Source organism: Lipophrys pholis (genome assembly GCF_963383615.2).
Source record: "Lipophrys pholis genome assembly, chromosome: 18".
Taxonomy (NCBI): domain Eukaryota; kingdom Metazoa; phylum Chordata; class Actinopteri; order Blenniiformes; family Blenniidae; genus Lipophrys; species Lipophrys pholis.
Genome location: NC_137646.1, coordinates 13,622,979 through 13,638,164, shown reverse-complemented (window position 1 = coordinate 13,638,164; position 15,186 = coordinate 13,622,979). Strand labels below are relative to the sequence as shown.

General features: G+C 45.6%; 2 protein-coding genes across 2 annotated transcripts; both read left to right on the top strand.

Annotated features, from left to right (window-relative positions):
* Positions 1 to 11,689, top strand: LOC308124006 (oxysterol-binding protein 1-like). The gene is made up of 17 exons (XM_080486771.1): positions 1 to 300; positions 1,190 to 1,362; positions 2,226 to 2,434; positions 2,609 to 2,777; positions 3,583 to 3,694; positions 3,813 to 3,996; positions 4,569 to 4,686; positions 5,418 to 5,475; positions 5,574 to 5,738; positions 6,201 to 6,446; positions 7,441 to 7,561; positions 7,746 to 7,849; positions 8,258 to 8,353; positions 8,760 to 8,947; positions 9,692 to 9,927; positions 10,066 to 10,104; positions 10,219 to 11,689. Exons 2-17 carry the CDS (start codon positions 1,226 to 1,228, stop codon positions 10,359 to 10,361), a joined length of 2,325 nt encoding a protein of 774 aa, XP_080342897.1. The 5' UTR covers positions 1 to 300; positions 1,190 to 1,225; the 3' UTR covers positions 10,362 to 11,689.
* Positions 11,690 to 12,738: 1,049 nt separating this feature from the next.
* LOC308123400 (N-acyl-aromatic-L-amino acid amidohydrolase (carboxylate-forming) B-like) lies at positions 12,739 to 15,186 on the top strand. Its single transcript, XM_080485883.1, has 7 exons — positions 12,739 to 12,893; positions 13,136 to 13,543; positions 13,621 to 13,816; positions 13,907 to 14,000; positions 14,074 to 14,181; positions 14,250 to 14,362; positions 14,694 to 15,186. The coding sequence occupies exons 2-7, from the start codon at positions 13,266 to 13,268 to the stop codon at positions 14,946 to 14,948; spliced, it is 1,044 nt and encodes a 347-aa protein (XP_080342009.1). The 5' UTR covers positions 12,739 to 12,893; positions 13,136 to 13,265; the 3' UTR covers positions 14,949 to 15,186.

Here is a 15,186-nt window from a genome sequence, read left to right as displayed (position 1 = left end):
ACGGAACTCTGATTTGTTGCACCGGGTGTAACCAACGAGCTAACGTTGGGCTAGTTAGATGTAGCCAGCTAGCTTTAGATAAAAACCACCGAATGAACATGATACATTGTTTTATCGAGGGTCAGTATTAAAACTGGTCGGCGGCCGGTTGTTTTACAGTCGCCGTGCTGCTGCAGTCACTGCGTTCGGCTCAGGGGTTTCAGGGTGTAAGGCGAGTTAGCCTGTTAGCCGCCGCGGCTATCAGCGGATGGGTGTCAAAGTTAGCCGTGACTTCTGATCTCGCAGTTTGGACACGTCAAGGTAAACATCCAGCCATCGCCCGGGGTTTGGAGGCTTACGGCCGACCTAACGACACTTAATCGACGACGTGTCTTCTCTTCTATTGTGACGTTAACATGCAGAAATCTGTAAACGTGTCAGTTTTCGAGACTTTAGCTGTTAGCAGCGAGTTGTTTTAACCGAGACTTTCTCTGTATTTTAACTGCAGCTAATGGAGGCTAACTTCTGCTGTCAACCTCTTATATTTTCATTAACTTGATCTGTTACCCTTCCATTATGTGCTTCTTCATGATGAGAAAATTCCCTAAGGATGTCAACCGTATGAATATAAAATTATGTCTTTTCCGGTATTCACATTTCATGAAGTCAAATGTTTGTTTTCCTTGTTTTTAATTCCCAGTTTCTGCCTCATATATCAATTTTATCAATGAATTTTGTTACCCACTGAAGTTGATCTACTTCTAGTTTTGACCTTTGAACTGTTACAAAGCATCCAAATATCTACAGCTCCAATAGTCGTCATGAACAACCTCGAAAGTGCTCTTTCTGCTTTCTACACCTATTTTATACGTTTCACATCAGCAGACATGTCTGATTTATTCTTTTACCCTTTTTGTAGAATTATCTGTGAGCCTAGGTGCTAAAAAGTGGATAGAAAATGATAAATTGTACTTTATGTGTTACTTTACTAATCGCTTTCCTCCTAATTTAGTAGTTTTTTTCTAAACCACTAATCATATTGTAATCTTTCAGATTAGATATGCTGTAAAAAGCCTGTTTGTGTCCAATTTTTGTATGTATTTATTTTTTTAGATCTTTTTGTAATGTCCCGTAGAAGTCAATTTACATGTAATTTCAAGTCATGTATTTTAATTTTAAAGGTTTGTGTTTCTCCTTTCTCCCTTTTAAGGTTCCTGAAACCCATATCTTTAACTTTGGGGGTGTGATGTCGGAACCCAAGACCCCCACTCCAACCCCTCCTGGCGACATGTATAAAGGATGGGTGTTCAAATGGACAAATTACATCAAGGGGTATCAGCGGAGGTGGTTTGTCTTGAGCAATGGCCTCCTGTCATATTACAGGTATACATATAACATCAATGGAAGTAGATTTTTGAAATCTATAGATAAAAATCTTTCTGACTAAATAAAATATTTTAACCTTTCCACCGCTATAAGTCAGAGAATAATGATGCTGATTTATGCTAAACGAAACAAACACACAGCATAGCAGCTACTTTTTTATGATATGAAATTAAACAGTGATCGATATTAAGAAGGTCAGAACTGCTGTCGAGTTCCACAAATGCAATCAATTGATAAATTACTGAAATGAAGTACAAAAATAACACAAATTCATTCACTTCCTTCATCAGTTATATCCTTAACACAGTAAATAACAGGCATCCAGATTCTCTCAAAGTTCTGCTGTTTGTACGCATCTTATCTTTCCTAATGATAAGCTTAACAACATTATCCTTTTCTATTGCTCCTTAATTGGGCTATAATTTGAGTTCCATAACAGTGCAATGCATTTCTTCGCTTTTATCAGGCTGAGGTTGATAAGTGTCCATATTTTGATTGATTTTGTGATTTTTAAATCCAGTAAGAAAAGTTTAGCGTCCAATAAAATGTGTTTGGAGAGAATATTAGCAATAATTATTATTTACCTCTTCCCGGGTTGTTTTAATTTCCATACATTGCCATATACAATGAAACAATGTCCCTTTGCCCGCCGTACAATTCTAAAAATACAAAACTATCCGGTATGTTTTTGTCTTATTTATTCAATTCCACTGGGGTCACGAAAGTCTTTGTTATCCATTTATATTGGATTATTTTTAGCCGTGTGTTGATAAATTGAGTTTGAGCTGAAGTACAAACGGTTTTCCAGTGTGTCTCTTGATATTCTCCATCAAGTTCAACCAATCTGCTCTGATGTGCAGGACCCAGGCGGAAATGGGCCACACGTGTCGGGGCACCATCAACTTGGCCACGGCAACCATCACCGTGGACGACGCCTGCAACTTTGTCATCTCCAACGGTGGGGCGCAGACATATCACCTGAAGGCCAGCTGCGAGGTGGAGCGCCAGCGCTGGATCACTGCCCTGGAGCTGGCCAAGGCCAAAGCGGCGCGCATGCAGGCTGAGTCAGGTAAAACACACACGAGGAAGGAAATGGATGCATCCAGGCAAACAAAACAAAAAACCAAAACAAAACACTTTTTGCCTTGTGATCTGGTTCCAAGTGAATATTTCTGTACAAAGTCAATGAAATCAATATTAATGTGATCTCTCTTTGTGTTTCGGTGACTCAAATTGTATCCAGACGACTCAGGTGACGACTTCCCTCCGTCCTCCCCGCCCGTGGCACCCGGACAGGGCGGGGGATCGCAAAATTCAGAAGTCCAGTCTGCTCTCAGGACGCTGGGCAGCAAAGTGGAGGACCTCAGCACATGCAACGACCTGATCTCCAAGCACGGCTCTGCGCTCCAGAGGTCAGACTTCAGCTGCATCCACACACACGTGAAACATGCCAACACTCATAAAAAGAAGATGACTCAGTATTCACATGCCTGCTTCAGGTGTGGTGTGTGTTCTTTGTATGAGACACGGATCCTAAAAGTAAACACAGCAGCTGTCAGATAGAACAATGGGATTTCTATTTATTATTGCCGGCGCAAATACAAGGCTCATATTGGGATAAGAAGGGTTGCAGACCAAATATTGTTAAATACACGTTAATAAACACGTAAATAAATATACATGTTCACACTTCAGAATGCCTATAAGGACAGACTCACTCCATGCAGCTCGTTTTCCCGTCTGAAGACGCCTGCTGACGTCTTTCGGGGCAGTTTGGTGCTTCAGGACGACGAACGGAGGAAGTTCAGTTCCGTCCGCGGGACAGAGACTCGTTTCATTCCCACTGGACTTTGCGATCTCTGATCTGCCCCATTTCTGTTTACACTGACGGATGTTCGCTTGCAAAGGAAAAAAAAAAAAAAGACTGGATTTGATTGAATTTCTTTATCAGATTTACGAGGTCTGGGTGTTTATTCCTTTAACTGATGTCAGACTGTGTTTGACATTTGGAAAAGTCTTCTTACCCTGAGATCTTGAATATAAGACGACCTCACTTTTTCATACCAATTTCCCAGAAGAAAATCTTGGCTTATATTGACTAATACGGTAATACACGTTCAGATTCTGTCACTGTTGATAGTTTACTCCTTTAATTGGATGTATAAATTATTGTCCAATCCCCTTCATGCATGTTGTGCATTTCTGTATTTCTCTCAGGTCTCTATCGGAGTTGGACGGTTTACGTCTGACTGGTGAGGCCGGGGATAAGATCCGCCAGGTGACGGAAAGGGCCACGTTGTTTCGCATCACCTCAAACGCCATGATTAATGTAAGTGTCCTCCGAGTGCGGGCGTCGCTTATCGTTACTCCACTTCGTCACGTCACTGTCATTTACACCAGAATGACCTGCGGTGGCGATGATTTTCACGTTTGCCCCCCCCCCGCAGGCGTGCAGAGACTTCCTGGCGTTGGCTCAGGCTCACAGCAAGCGATGGCAGAAGGCCCTGCAGGCAGAACGGGACCAGAGAGTGAGACTGGAGGAGACTTTGGAGCAACTGGCCAAGCAGCACAACCACCTGGAGCGAGCGTTCAGAGGGGCGGCGCAGGCCAACGCCAGTCCAGACAATAAGAGTGAGTCGTGGCCCTGAACGTGTGCATCTACTAACGAGCGTGGGGAATTCTTCTCAAAATACCTAAAATACTTTCCGTCCATTTTCATACTTGCATGCAGCGCTGCATTCCTTCCCGCTCCATCTACTCCGCAAGTCGTGATGTTATCGTGTTTGTGACGTCACTGAAGCAACAGAACAAAACACCCCTCGAAACGAAAGCAAATCTTCGATGGTTCTCGACACGATCCACTCACTTCTTCTATGTTGATTTGGCATTTTAATGTTGTTTTGAGCCGCTGATGAGAATTTCCCCTGGTTAAAACCCTTGAAGGTAGATGGCAGGGTGGCTCCTGCTGGTTGCCAGATCAACATGAAAGCAGCTTCATTTTCCTCATTTCTAACGTGCCAGCTTGTAGCCTTTTCTATGTTGTCGACCCCAAATCTAAAACCACACGCTCATTTCCTTCTGACTGTTAATGTTCTTAGCAATTTGAGTGTTGAACTTTTGATCCAACGCACATTAAGAACTTGGTCTGCCTTTTTCATTTCAGGAATATTTTAGTCTAAAGTGTGTTTGATTGTTCTGTGAAGGTGCTGCCGGTCCGGGTAAAGGCGAGGCCAGCGACGAAGACGATGACAACGAGTTCTTCGATGCCATGGAAGAAGCCCCCGAGTTCATCACTGTACCGGCAGATCCACAGTTCCACAAGTCAGTAGCTTAACGAGCCACTTGCAAATGCATAAATCTAACAGTATTGTATATCTTTCTTTTTTTTTTCTTACCCCCCTCTGTGAAGATATTTACTGTAAACATGGAGCACAAGTTACTTTTGTTTTATCAGCCAGATTGACTCTTCAGGGTCAAACTAACCTTCAGGTCACAGGGGAAATCGTCTCGTGCTCCTAACTGGTTGTCAGCAGTTATTTTTCTCTCCGATAATCTGATTCTAGATTAGATTTTGGTATTTTAAACATTTGGATTTGAAACAAGTTTTTCTACTTCGGCCTTGCGTATTAATCTTCCCTTTACTACGTGTACAGTAGTACTGGCTGGTTTGTAAGGCAACGATTTCAAGTGAAATGCCAAACTTTTGCTGCGTTTTGGGTGTCTGTTTACACGACAACAGTGCTGGGGGACAATGAAGACAACTTTTGTTGTCGTCACTCAACTGTGGAGACGCTGCCACTGCACCTGCGCCGCACAGCCGTAGTAAATAGTTCCTCTGCACATGCTCAGTAGAAGGACAGTAACAACAATGGCGGCCTCCAGACTGTCATGACTCCCAGTCCATATTCTCCTGGGACTTATTGGTTTAAAAGTTAAAAAAAAAGACTTTGTTGCTTTGCTTTCTATACTGAGTTCTTACAGGCTCTTCTTTGATTCCTAAGAAGGAAACCTGGACGCCACTCACCGGGTTGTGTTTGTGTCCTCTCTTCCAGACGCTCCAGCAGTAACGTCAGTGGTTTCAACAGTGAAATGTGTCCTGACGATCAGTCGGTACGTCCTATTCTGGCTAAGATGGTTCAACGAAATCCGAATTTGTGTGATTAATTTCCAACGGACTGAGCCAAAGTCTTTCCATTTGTGTGTCGCAGCTTAACGAGGAGCCTCTAGCAATGAACCAGGAGTCCCCCTCGCAGGAGCTGGTGCCCCTGAAGAAGAGGCGGACGCGCATCCCCGACAAACCCAACTACTCTCTCAACCTCTGGAGCATCATGAAGAACTGCATCGGCAAGGAGCTCTCGAAGATCCCCATGCCTGTGAGCGTCCTTTGATACCTTTTTGATAAACTGGGTCGACACCGACTGCAGAGGGCCCGAGGGAGTTTCATCCAATTGTCGGCCCTCTTCATGTCCTTTCTTTGTTGGGGCTGCTCCCCAGTTGCACTCTCTCGCATGCTAACCACATCACAAGTGTCCTGTCACTCAACAAACATGGCATTACGTTGGGCGCCCAAAGAAAACATTAGAATGTCCCGTGAAATGAGTCGGTATGTAAGCAATGAAAAGAAAACACCCGGCGTATTGTCTGTGTCCTCATTCCTTTCATGTGAATGATATGACAATCATTTCTTTAATTCGCCCATGAAATGGAATCTGAATGTGTTATATCACGATAATCTCACATTATATTTATCCCACATACAATTATCATGACATTAGAATCCTTAAATAATCATCTCAACTTAAAACTGTAAAAATGTTCTTTGCTCCCCTCTACAGGTGAACTTCAACGAGCCCATCTCCATGCTGCAGCGGCTGTCCGAGGACCTGGAGTACCACGAGCTGCTGGACAAGGCGGCCAAGTGTCACAGCTCGCTGGAGCAGATGTGCTACGTGGCCGCCTTCTCCGTGTCGTCCTACTCCACCACCGTGCACCGCACGGGCAAGCCCTTCAACCCCCTGCTGGGCGAAACGTACGAGCTGGACCGCCGGAGAGAGAGCGGCTACCGATCCCTCTGTGAGCAGGTGAGAGGGCGGGAAGAGAAGAAAAGAAAAAAAAAAAGATGGTGCCAGTTTGAACGAGGAAGCGAGAAACCGAATGATAAATGCGCGTCAAGAAGGATGACCTGAATAATCCCACTGACTCAGCATCCGAGGAGAACTCGGCTTCCTTCTCGTCCAATACTTGTGAGGAACTAGAGTTGCGAGCCTGAAAAACCAGCGAGTGTGAACTGAATTCCCCTTTTGATACAGAGTAACCTTATTCGTGTACAAGAGTCATGATGCAGGACAAAGACATGTTTCATTCACTAATTTTTTATTGTGTGCATGCGAGCAGGGAAATTCTACTGTAAGAAAGCCGTGGCAACGAACAGTCAATATGTAACAGCAGAATAATCATATTTTGTTGCATGTCCAAAAAAGTTAAAATTAAATAAATATATATATTTCTTTTTTTTTTTAACTTCCACTCATTTAATAATCAATTCATTCACACATGGTAGAACTGCTATTTTAAGACTAATTACCTCAAGTATTATCATGATTATGGAGGGATATTATTCAACATATGACAAATACCGATACGCCTATTCTATCGCAATAACTAAATTAAATCTAATCTACAAAAATAGGCAACGATTTGCTGGAATGGAAAAACTCCCTTTAACAGGACGAAACCTGCAGAACCAGAGTCGGGTGGAGACTTTGTCCTCTTCCAGTTGGGGTTAGGCGACAGAAAAAGAGACGGATTGTTCCCATGTTTACAATGGCAACAGACAATCAAACCCACTCGTTCAAACGGAAAACGCGTCAATCCAAACACCCTTAACCTGGAGTCACTGACCTCGACAACAATGTGCAGCACGTCGACGCCGCAACTGGATTGAAGAATTTAATTCTCTGTTTGGTAATATGCAAATAGACTTGATGTCGCCATACCTTTTAATAGATCAGCTTGTAGGAGAAAGTAGAACAATGGAAGAGTTGATTAAGAGAGTTGATTGTTGCTTTTTCACAGGTGAGTCACCATCCTCCCGCTGCAGCGCATCATGCCATCTCCGACCGAGGCTGGACGCTGAGGCAGGAAATCACCGTTGCCAGCAAGTTCAGAGGGAAATACCTCTCCATTATGCCTTTAGGTGAGTTATGTAACTCAGCGCGCATTTTGCATATTCGGTTTTGGCACTATAAGACGGGCCCGAGTCCAAAACAAAGACACTCAATGCAACGGATTCTATCGGGTCCAATTGAAGAAAGTGGGTCAAGCTTAATGACCTTTAAAGGTTATCTGTGGTACTGATGCTCCGCCCTGTCACCCTGCAGGAACGATACACGCCATCTTTGAAAAGAGCAACAATCACTATACATGGAAGAAGGTTACCACCACGGTGCACAACATCATCGTAGGGAAGCTGTGGATCGATCAGGTAAAACCGCATGAAGCACGTATTGGAAATGATAGGTTGTCATGGTAACGAGTCTTGAATTCAAACTAGTGTTTAAAAAGCACAATCGCTGTACGACGTGTGTGATCAGAACTTGATTGGCACGAGACCCTGCATCAAGCTCATTCCCACGGCGGCAACAAGAAAAGACCAAATAAAGCCAGATGGCATTTCTTGCATGAGCAGCCGAAAGGCCTTTTCCATTATGGCTTCACTGCCAGGATGGCCGAGTCCTCGCTCTCACAAAGCAAGTTGATTAAAATGCCGTGATCGTCTCTTATTACCAGCCTCTCCTGTTGTGCAAGTCTTCTGTGATGTCAACAAAGCAGCACTGCTCTCCGTTGTCCGGCTGTGTGCCCCGAACTGAACGTTTCTTGTTTGTCCTCTCAGTCTGGAGAGATCGACGTGGTGAACCACACCACCGGGGACCGCTGCCACTTGAAGTTTGCTCCTTACAGCTATTTCTCCAGAGACGTCGCCCGGAAGGTGAGCAAGAAGCAGAATCGTGTGACCGGTTCATAGGTTTCTTTATTATTTCTTTATAATCCCCCCTCCCCTGGCCATGATAAAAGCGCGATGCTAAATTGTGAAAAGGCCCAACAACGTGCTCCAAAGGGTAGTTTTGGAGGTCAATCATGTCACAAGTAAGTGGTAAATTGGTCCATTTCTACAATTTGTCTATAAATCAGAGGTGTCAAACATAAGACCTGCAGGAGGCACCAATCCGGCCTGCCAAACCACAATAATGGTTAAATACTGTGACTTCAATATAAACGGATTGACTAGTTTTTAATCATCAACTCGTCCATTAACACTTTAAGTCAGAGTTGTCAACTCTTCCTCCCCCGACCATTCTGAATGATCCGAGCGACTCTCTTCCTCCCGGGTCAAGGTGACGGGCGTGGTGATGGACAAAGACGGCAAGGCGCACTACGTGCTGTCGGGCACGTGGGACGAGAAGATGGAGTTCTCCAGGGTGATGCAGAGCAGCCGAGGGGGCGAGAACGGCACCGAGGGCAAGCAGAAGACCGTCTATCAAACTCTCAAAGCCAGGGAGGTGTGGAGGAAAAACCCCTTACCGTAAGTCGCCGGGCGGGAGATGGAGAGCCTCGATGGCAGCGGCCCGCAGCCTTCATGAGCAGAAGAGCTGCGTCCACGATGTTCCAACAAATAAAAATAAGATAAATAAATAAAATGGATCTGGAGCCGCAAAACATGATAATTATTCGAAATATAAGAAGAAAGCATTTAGGAAACTTGCCATACATACCAAAAAGGCTCATAAATACAGTTTAGATATAATTTGTTACATTTTTAGCTGCTGTGGCCATTTTAAAGGTTTTTTGTTTTTTCCCATGGATTTTCCAGCTTTTATCAATTTTTTTTCATCTGGGTTGTTTTAGCTTCTTTAGCGGTTTCTGGCCGCTGTGCGCTTCCCAAAGCTTTAGAGCACTTGTAGCTTTCCTCGCAATTTTCTTTCTTTTCCCTTTTTTGCTTTTCTTTCCTTTTTTCAAAATTAGTTCTTTGAATTTTCTGTCCATTTCCCCCCCGTCTTCAACTTTTCTTTCTCTTTTTCCATTTGCTTTTCTTTCATTCCCTTCTTTTTCCTCTTTTCTTTCTTTCCCACCCTTTTTTCTTTTCCTGGCTGACTTCCCTTCCATTTCAGAGATTGACAGCTTTTTTTTCCCCCATCTTTATTTAATGTAAATGAAGTGAAAATGAAAGCGAATGTAGATTTCCGTGACTTCAGTGGAGCTGCAGACCCCCGGCCTCGCCGCGTCACTTTCTAAAAGCGCCACCCTTCTCCCTCCTCCGTACTCGCAGTGACGGAGCCGAGTCCACCTACTTCTTCACCACCCTGGCTCTGACCCTGAACGAGCCGGAGGACGGCGTGGCGCCCACCGACAGCCGGCGCCGGCCCGACCAGCGCCTGATGGAGGACGGCCGCTGGGACGAAGCCAACTCCGAGAAGCAGCGGCTGGAGGAGAAGCAGCGGACTGTCCGGCGCGAGCGAGAGCGGGAGGCGGCGAGCCAGCGGACCTCCAGCCAGTCGGACGAAGGTGAGAACACGAGTCCAGACGCTTCACTTCCCTCTTTTTTTTTTTTTTTTTTTGTGATTCCTCTCTTCCTCGCATGGGAGAAATCCTGTAATCAAGGGGTAAACAGTCTCTGTGGTTCCCCCTCTTCTCTTTCAAAAGCCGTCGATGAGGATTCTCTTACTGATCCCTCCTTAAAAAGCAAGTATCCCTCGTTTTAATCTCTCTCACTGCCGCTCCTCCCCACGCTTTCATTCGTCTTTCTCACCCTGACTCCCCTCCGCCTGTCGCTAACGAGTGAATTCTCTCTTTTAGCCGCGCCTCACGACCACTACCAGGCGCTGTGGTTCGAGCGCTGCGAGGACCGCATCACAGGTGAGCAGGTGCACATCTACAAGGGCGGCTACTGGGAGAGTAAGGACAAGGGCAGCTGGGAGGGCTGCCCGGACATCTTTTGACCCCGGTACTGACCGAGGAGTGCCCCGAAGAGACTGACCATCACAGGACCGCTCTCTGTTCTAAGAGATCTCCAGGGAAAGCAGGATTTTCCCTCCGTCAACCCCCACCACCACCACCACCCTTCAGTTCCCTCCTTAATTTGGACCTTATCTTAGCATCCGCCCCTTTGCTGCTGTCGCATATCGGACTGGAGTGTCGAGGAAATGAAATGAGCCGTGCTTCCAAATCCAGTTTCTGTCCGATCGGGTGCAGAAGAATTTAATGTCGTGGGTTTTTTTTGTTTTTTTGTTTGTTTTTGTTTTTTTTGTTGTGAAAAAAAAACAAAACAAAAAAAAAATTCAAAGAACAGGGGGCAAATGTGGTTAATATATAAATTTATATATAATTATTCAAATAATTTTCATTACAATGTCAAACTGGTGGCCTTCAATATGTTAGCAATGATTATTATTATTATTTTTTGTTGATTTACTGTCTTAATGTGATGAAGTGAAGGTTCTCGCGTGCTCGTGTGTGTGTGTGTGTGACTGCTTATTATCTGCTCTTCCATCACTACAAAAGGGGTGAAACTCCACAACCGTCATGCTGTTTCGATTCATTTTTTCAGGCCTCGGGGAAACGACACGCGGCCGAAACGTTCGCCTTAGCAACTCGCGCCATAAGCGGCTACAGCACTTAGATGTAAAGTAAACCGATCAAACGGCAAAAGCTCGCGCATCGTACCAGTTCCAGTGATAAACACACGAAAATCACTTTTTACGCCTCAGTGGAATGACGCCGCGTAAATCTGCTGAGTGGAATGAATGCAAACTCAAGTTTGATGGTTTTTACTCGACCGTGGGGTTCTTGGTGTGTCGTGTTTTTGTCGTCGGTAACACAAAGAAAACAAAGTAAAACGCAGTGAAAATCTCCGGATACATTACATCATTATGCAAGTACGTTTTGACACCAAAAACATGGGAAGTAATGTGACTGTGTGTGTGTGTGTGTGTGCGTGCGTATGTGTGTGCGCGTGCATTTCATAATTCTGTTTGTAAGTGTACTTAAAAATGAAGAATAAAGAAACAAAGAATTTAAAAGCGTCGCAAATAACTATGATTTTATAAATGTATAGAAATTCATATTACGGTGTTGATAAATGTGAGGTCGTTTCTTTCCTTGTGTTTTGGGTTCCTCGTGATATTTGATGGGGAGTGTCTACATTCTGAGGGGAAAAAACTAACTGAAAAAAGGGAGTTTTGCTTACTTGACTCTTGAGAGGAGACGCGACATTGTCCAGTATTTTGTATTAACACACAGAGAAGAGGAATCTGTAATAAATGCTGTGCTGTCGAACAAGAAGCTGCTCACGCCGTTCTTTCATTTCCATCGGCATTTCTGCCCGTTATTAATTAGGGGAACACGTGGAAATTTGCCAGTTTGGTTCTTTAGGAATTCATGTCCTTATGTTGAGGGGGAGCTCCAGATGGAACGACATATGTGGTTGATAAAAAAAAAACACTTAAAAAAAAAAAGTAATGTATTGCTTTGTAGATGCAATCTTAATATTGTAAGTTGTACAACTGTATTAAAGGGGAAACAAAGTTTTAATTAGAATTCAAAAGGTATATAACTGTATATCTGATCGTTTTCATTCATTAGTGCCATAATTGCCTTTAAATTTGAAGATTTTCTTTATTTTTTTAAATGTCTATTTTCACAAAACCAATGACTCCATAAAATTACTATAATCAACGTAAAGAAAATTTTAATTTGTTGTAAAATACAATGAAATTTCCAAAACAACTTATGAACTGACAAAGCCAAAGCACTAAACTTTGCATCACCGCTTTTTTTCTACTTGGAATATTTATAGTGATAATCTATTTTAACTCCTGTTGCTTGCAAACTGGCTCCTTTTTATCGTCACACCATGCGTGATGCCCAGCTAATAACAGAATGTTTACTGTATTCAGTAAACGCATTGCTGTGTGAAGGACTGGAACTTCCTGCACAAATCCGCTCCAATCTTTTCAATGAATTCTGAATTCAGAAAAATACACAAAAAGCACTCGGCACTTTCACACAGGCTTTATAATCCTAATTCCCCTCAGTGTCGGGTAACTTGTCATTCTCTGTCGGCTTTATTTGGCTAAACATTCACATAATGCTGGTAATTTCCAAAACAAACTAACAATAAACACAGTTTCTGGTGTAAATAACAACACAAAAAGATGCCTACTTTCTGAGTGACTCAAAGCAAATACAACAGAAACAGGAAGTCAGTTTTCCATCAGCTGCCGGCCTCCTTGTGTTTGAACTCCCTTCACGTCCTCGGCTGCTCCTCTTGTTATTCCGCCACCTCTCCTGCTGTGTCATGCCAGCAGATTTATTTTTAGCCGATGGAGTGAAAGGCACACTGGAACCTACCGCCGCGGCTGTGGCGACCAGAGGAAGCGGCTGATGCCTCTGCATCGCTCTCGGGACGGGACACGCCCTAACCCACAGTGCAGTGCGCTGCGGTGCGGTGGACGAGAGGTGCATTAGAGACGGTGAGAGTTTGCATAACAGCCGGCAATAGCACCGCACAGAGGGACGGGTGGGAATGCTGAATCAGTGGAACTGTATGAAAGCCAGGGAGAGGGTGGAAGAGGGTACATGACGGGGGGGGGGGGTATGAAAGGTAACAGCTGGGCTCGATGGGTGAGATGTACAGTATGATTCCTTGTCGTTCAGTTGTGGATGTGACAGATCACTTTGGTGGAGACTTTAACTAGTCCGACTGTTGTTCTAGAGTCTGAGCCCATTCTGAGGAATCCCCGAGAGCGAGGTAAGGTTTCACTGATCAATATCTCCTCGCGTTGCTGCGACGTCGACCGTGTGGCCAACTTTACATTTGGGCACCGGCGCAATCGATTCCCGACATGTCGTGTTGTGGCGCCGCCGCTGTTCCCCTGCTTGCTCTCAGCCGGATGGAGGCGGACGAGGCGGTGTGTTTGCCGAGGTTGCCCCGGGTCGCCGTGTGCGGCGGCACCCACGGCAACGAGCTGTCCGGGGTGTACCTGGTGAGAGAGCTGCTGAAGGCGGCGGGCGACGGAGGTCAAGAGGTGCTGACGGTCATGGCCAACCCCAGGGCGGCGCAGCGCTGCCTCAGATACGTGGAGACGGACCTGAACCGCTGCTTCACGCACGCCGTCCTCAAGTAAGACGTGGTCAACGCCTCTGAGTCTGCAGGGTTCCTCCAACTGAGCCGAATGTTGTGTTTGTCTCTCTCCGAAGTGGCCCTCCGTCAGAGAACGCCCCCTACGAGATCGCCAGGGCCCGAGAGCTGAACGCCATGCTGGGCCCCAAAGGCAGCCCGGAGGCGGTGGATCTCGTCTGTGACCTCCACAACACCACGGCCAACATGGGCCTGTGCCTCATCGCCTACTCCCACTGCGACTGGATCAGCCTGCACATATTCAGACACCTGCAGGCGAGTGTTCCCCTCTCTGTCCTACACCTCGTCCCGCATGTCCCGGGTGGAAACCCTCAACAACGGCGTGTGATTCTCTGACTTCCACAGAGGGCGATGCCAGATATACCCATGAGGTTCATCCATTATGATGTCTCCTGTAAAGAATCCTACTCCCTTGATTCGGTGGGCAAACATGGCTTTGGTAGGTTTTAAACAAACTTCTTCTAGATGCGTGATAAGATGTGAAAATCTTCACCGAAGCTCCATTTTGGCAGCCATGGAGATCGGGCCGCAGCCGCACGGCGTGGTGAGGTCCAACGTGTTCACCGCCATGAAGACGGGCGTCCAGCACATGCTGGACTGGGTCCGCATGTTCAACTCAGGTAGAGTCACACAGGAGGAAGGAGCGACAGAGGGTGGGCGACACGTCTGAGGCCGTCTCTTGTTTCAGGCGCGACGTTCGAGGGCGGGTGCATGGAGGTGTACACCATGGTGAAAAACGTCGACTACCCCCGAGACGCCGAGACGCGCAGCATCACGGCGGCCATTCACCCTCAGCTTCAGGTAGCTTGTAGCGTATTTATTATAAACGTGGCACGATCAAGACAGTCGCTGGAGAGAGAGAGAGAGAGAGACGCAGTAGTAATTTACGCTTGTGAGTGGAACACGATCTGTTCACAAGTAGGACGTTTTAGCACGTTGTGTCTCAAAAAAAGGAAAAACAAACACTTTTTGTTGAAGTCAAGGAACTTTTTAGGCTCCTGCTTCCCATCAGCTGCAGGGATAAAAGCAGACTCTAATCGAACTCTTAAAATAGTTTGGTGTCGTGCTCTTATTTTCAGACAGATTTTACGTCTCAAAGGAGCTCGCTCAGCGTCTTTTTGTTCCGTCACAGGACCGAGACTTCTGCCTGCTCCAACCCGGAGACCCGCTGTTCCAGATGTTCTCGGGAGAAACGCTGACGTACGAAGGCAGAGAACCTCTCCACCCTTTCTTCATCAACGAGTGTGCGTATTACGAGAAGGGCATCGCCGTGTCCCTGGCGAGGAAGATGCACGTTACGGTTCCCGCCATCCGGGCGCAGACGGACGGGGAGCAAGTCCATCGGCTGGGATTCACTTCAGAGGAAGAAGAAGAAGAAGAAGAGTGAAGACACTTCACTTTCTTTTTTTTTTTTTTTTAAAACAAAGCCTTTATTGAATTGACAGCATGTAACTCACACACAAAACCGACGCGCACAATAATGGACTGTTGGCTCACAGCTGGAGGATGGAACGACACTTTCACTGCAGGTTCACACATGTACGTTATTCTACGACGCGTTCGGGGAAGGAACCGTCTCTCGAGTTTGATGGCTGGATGAGTGAAATACAATCGGATTCATCCTG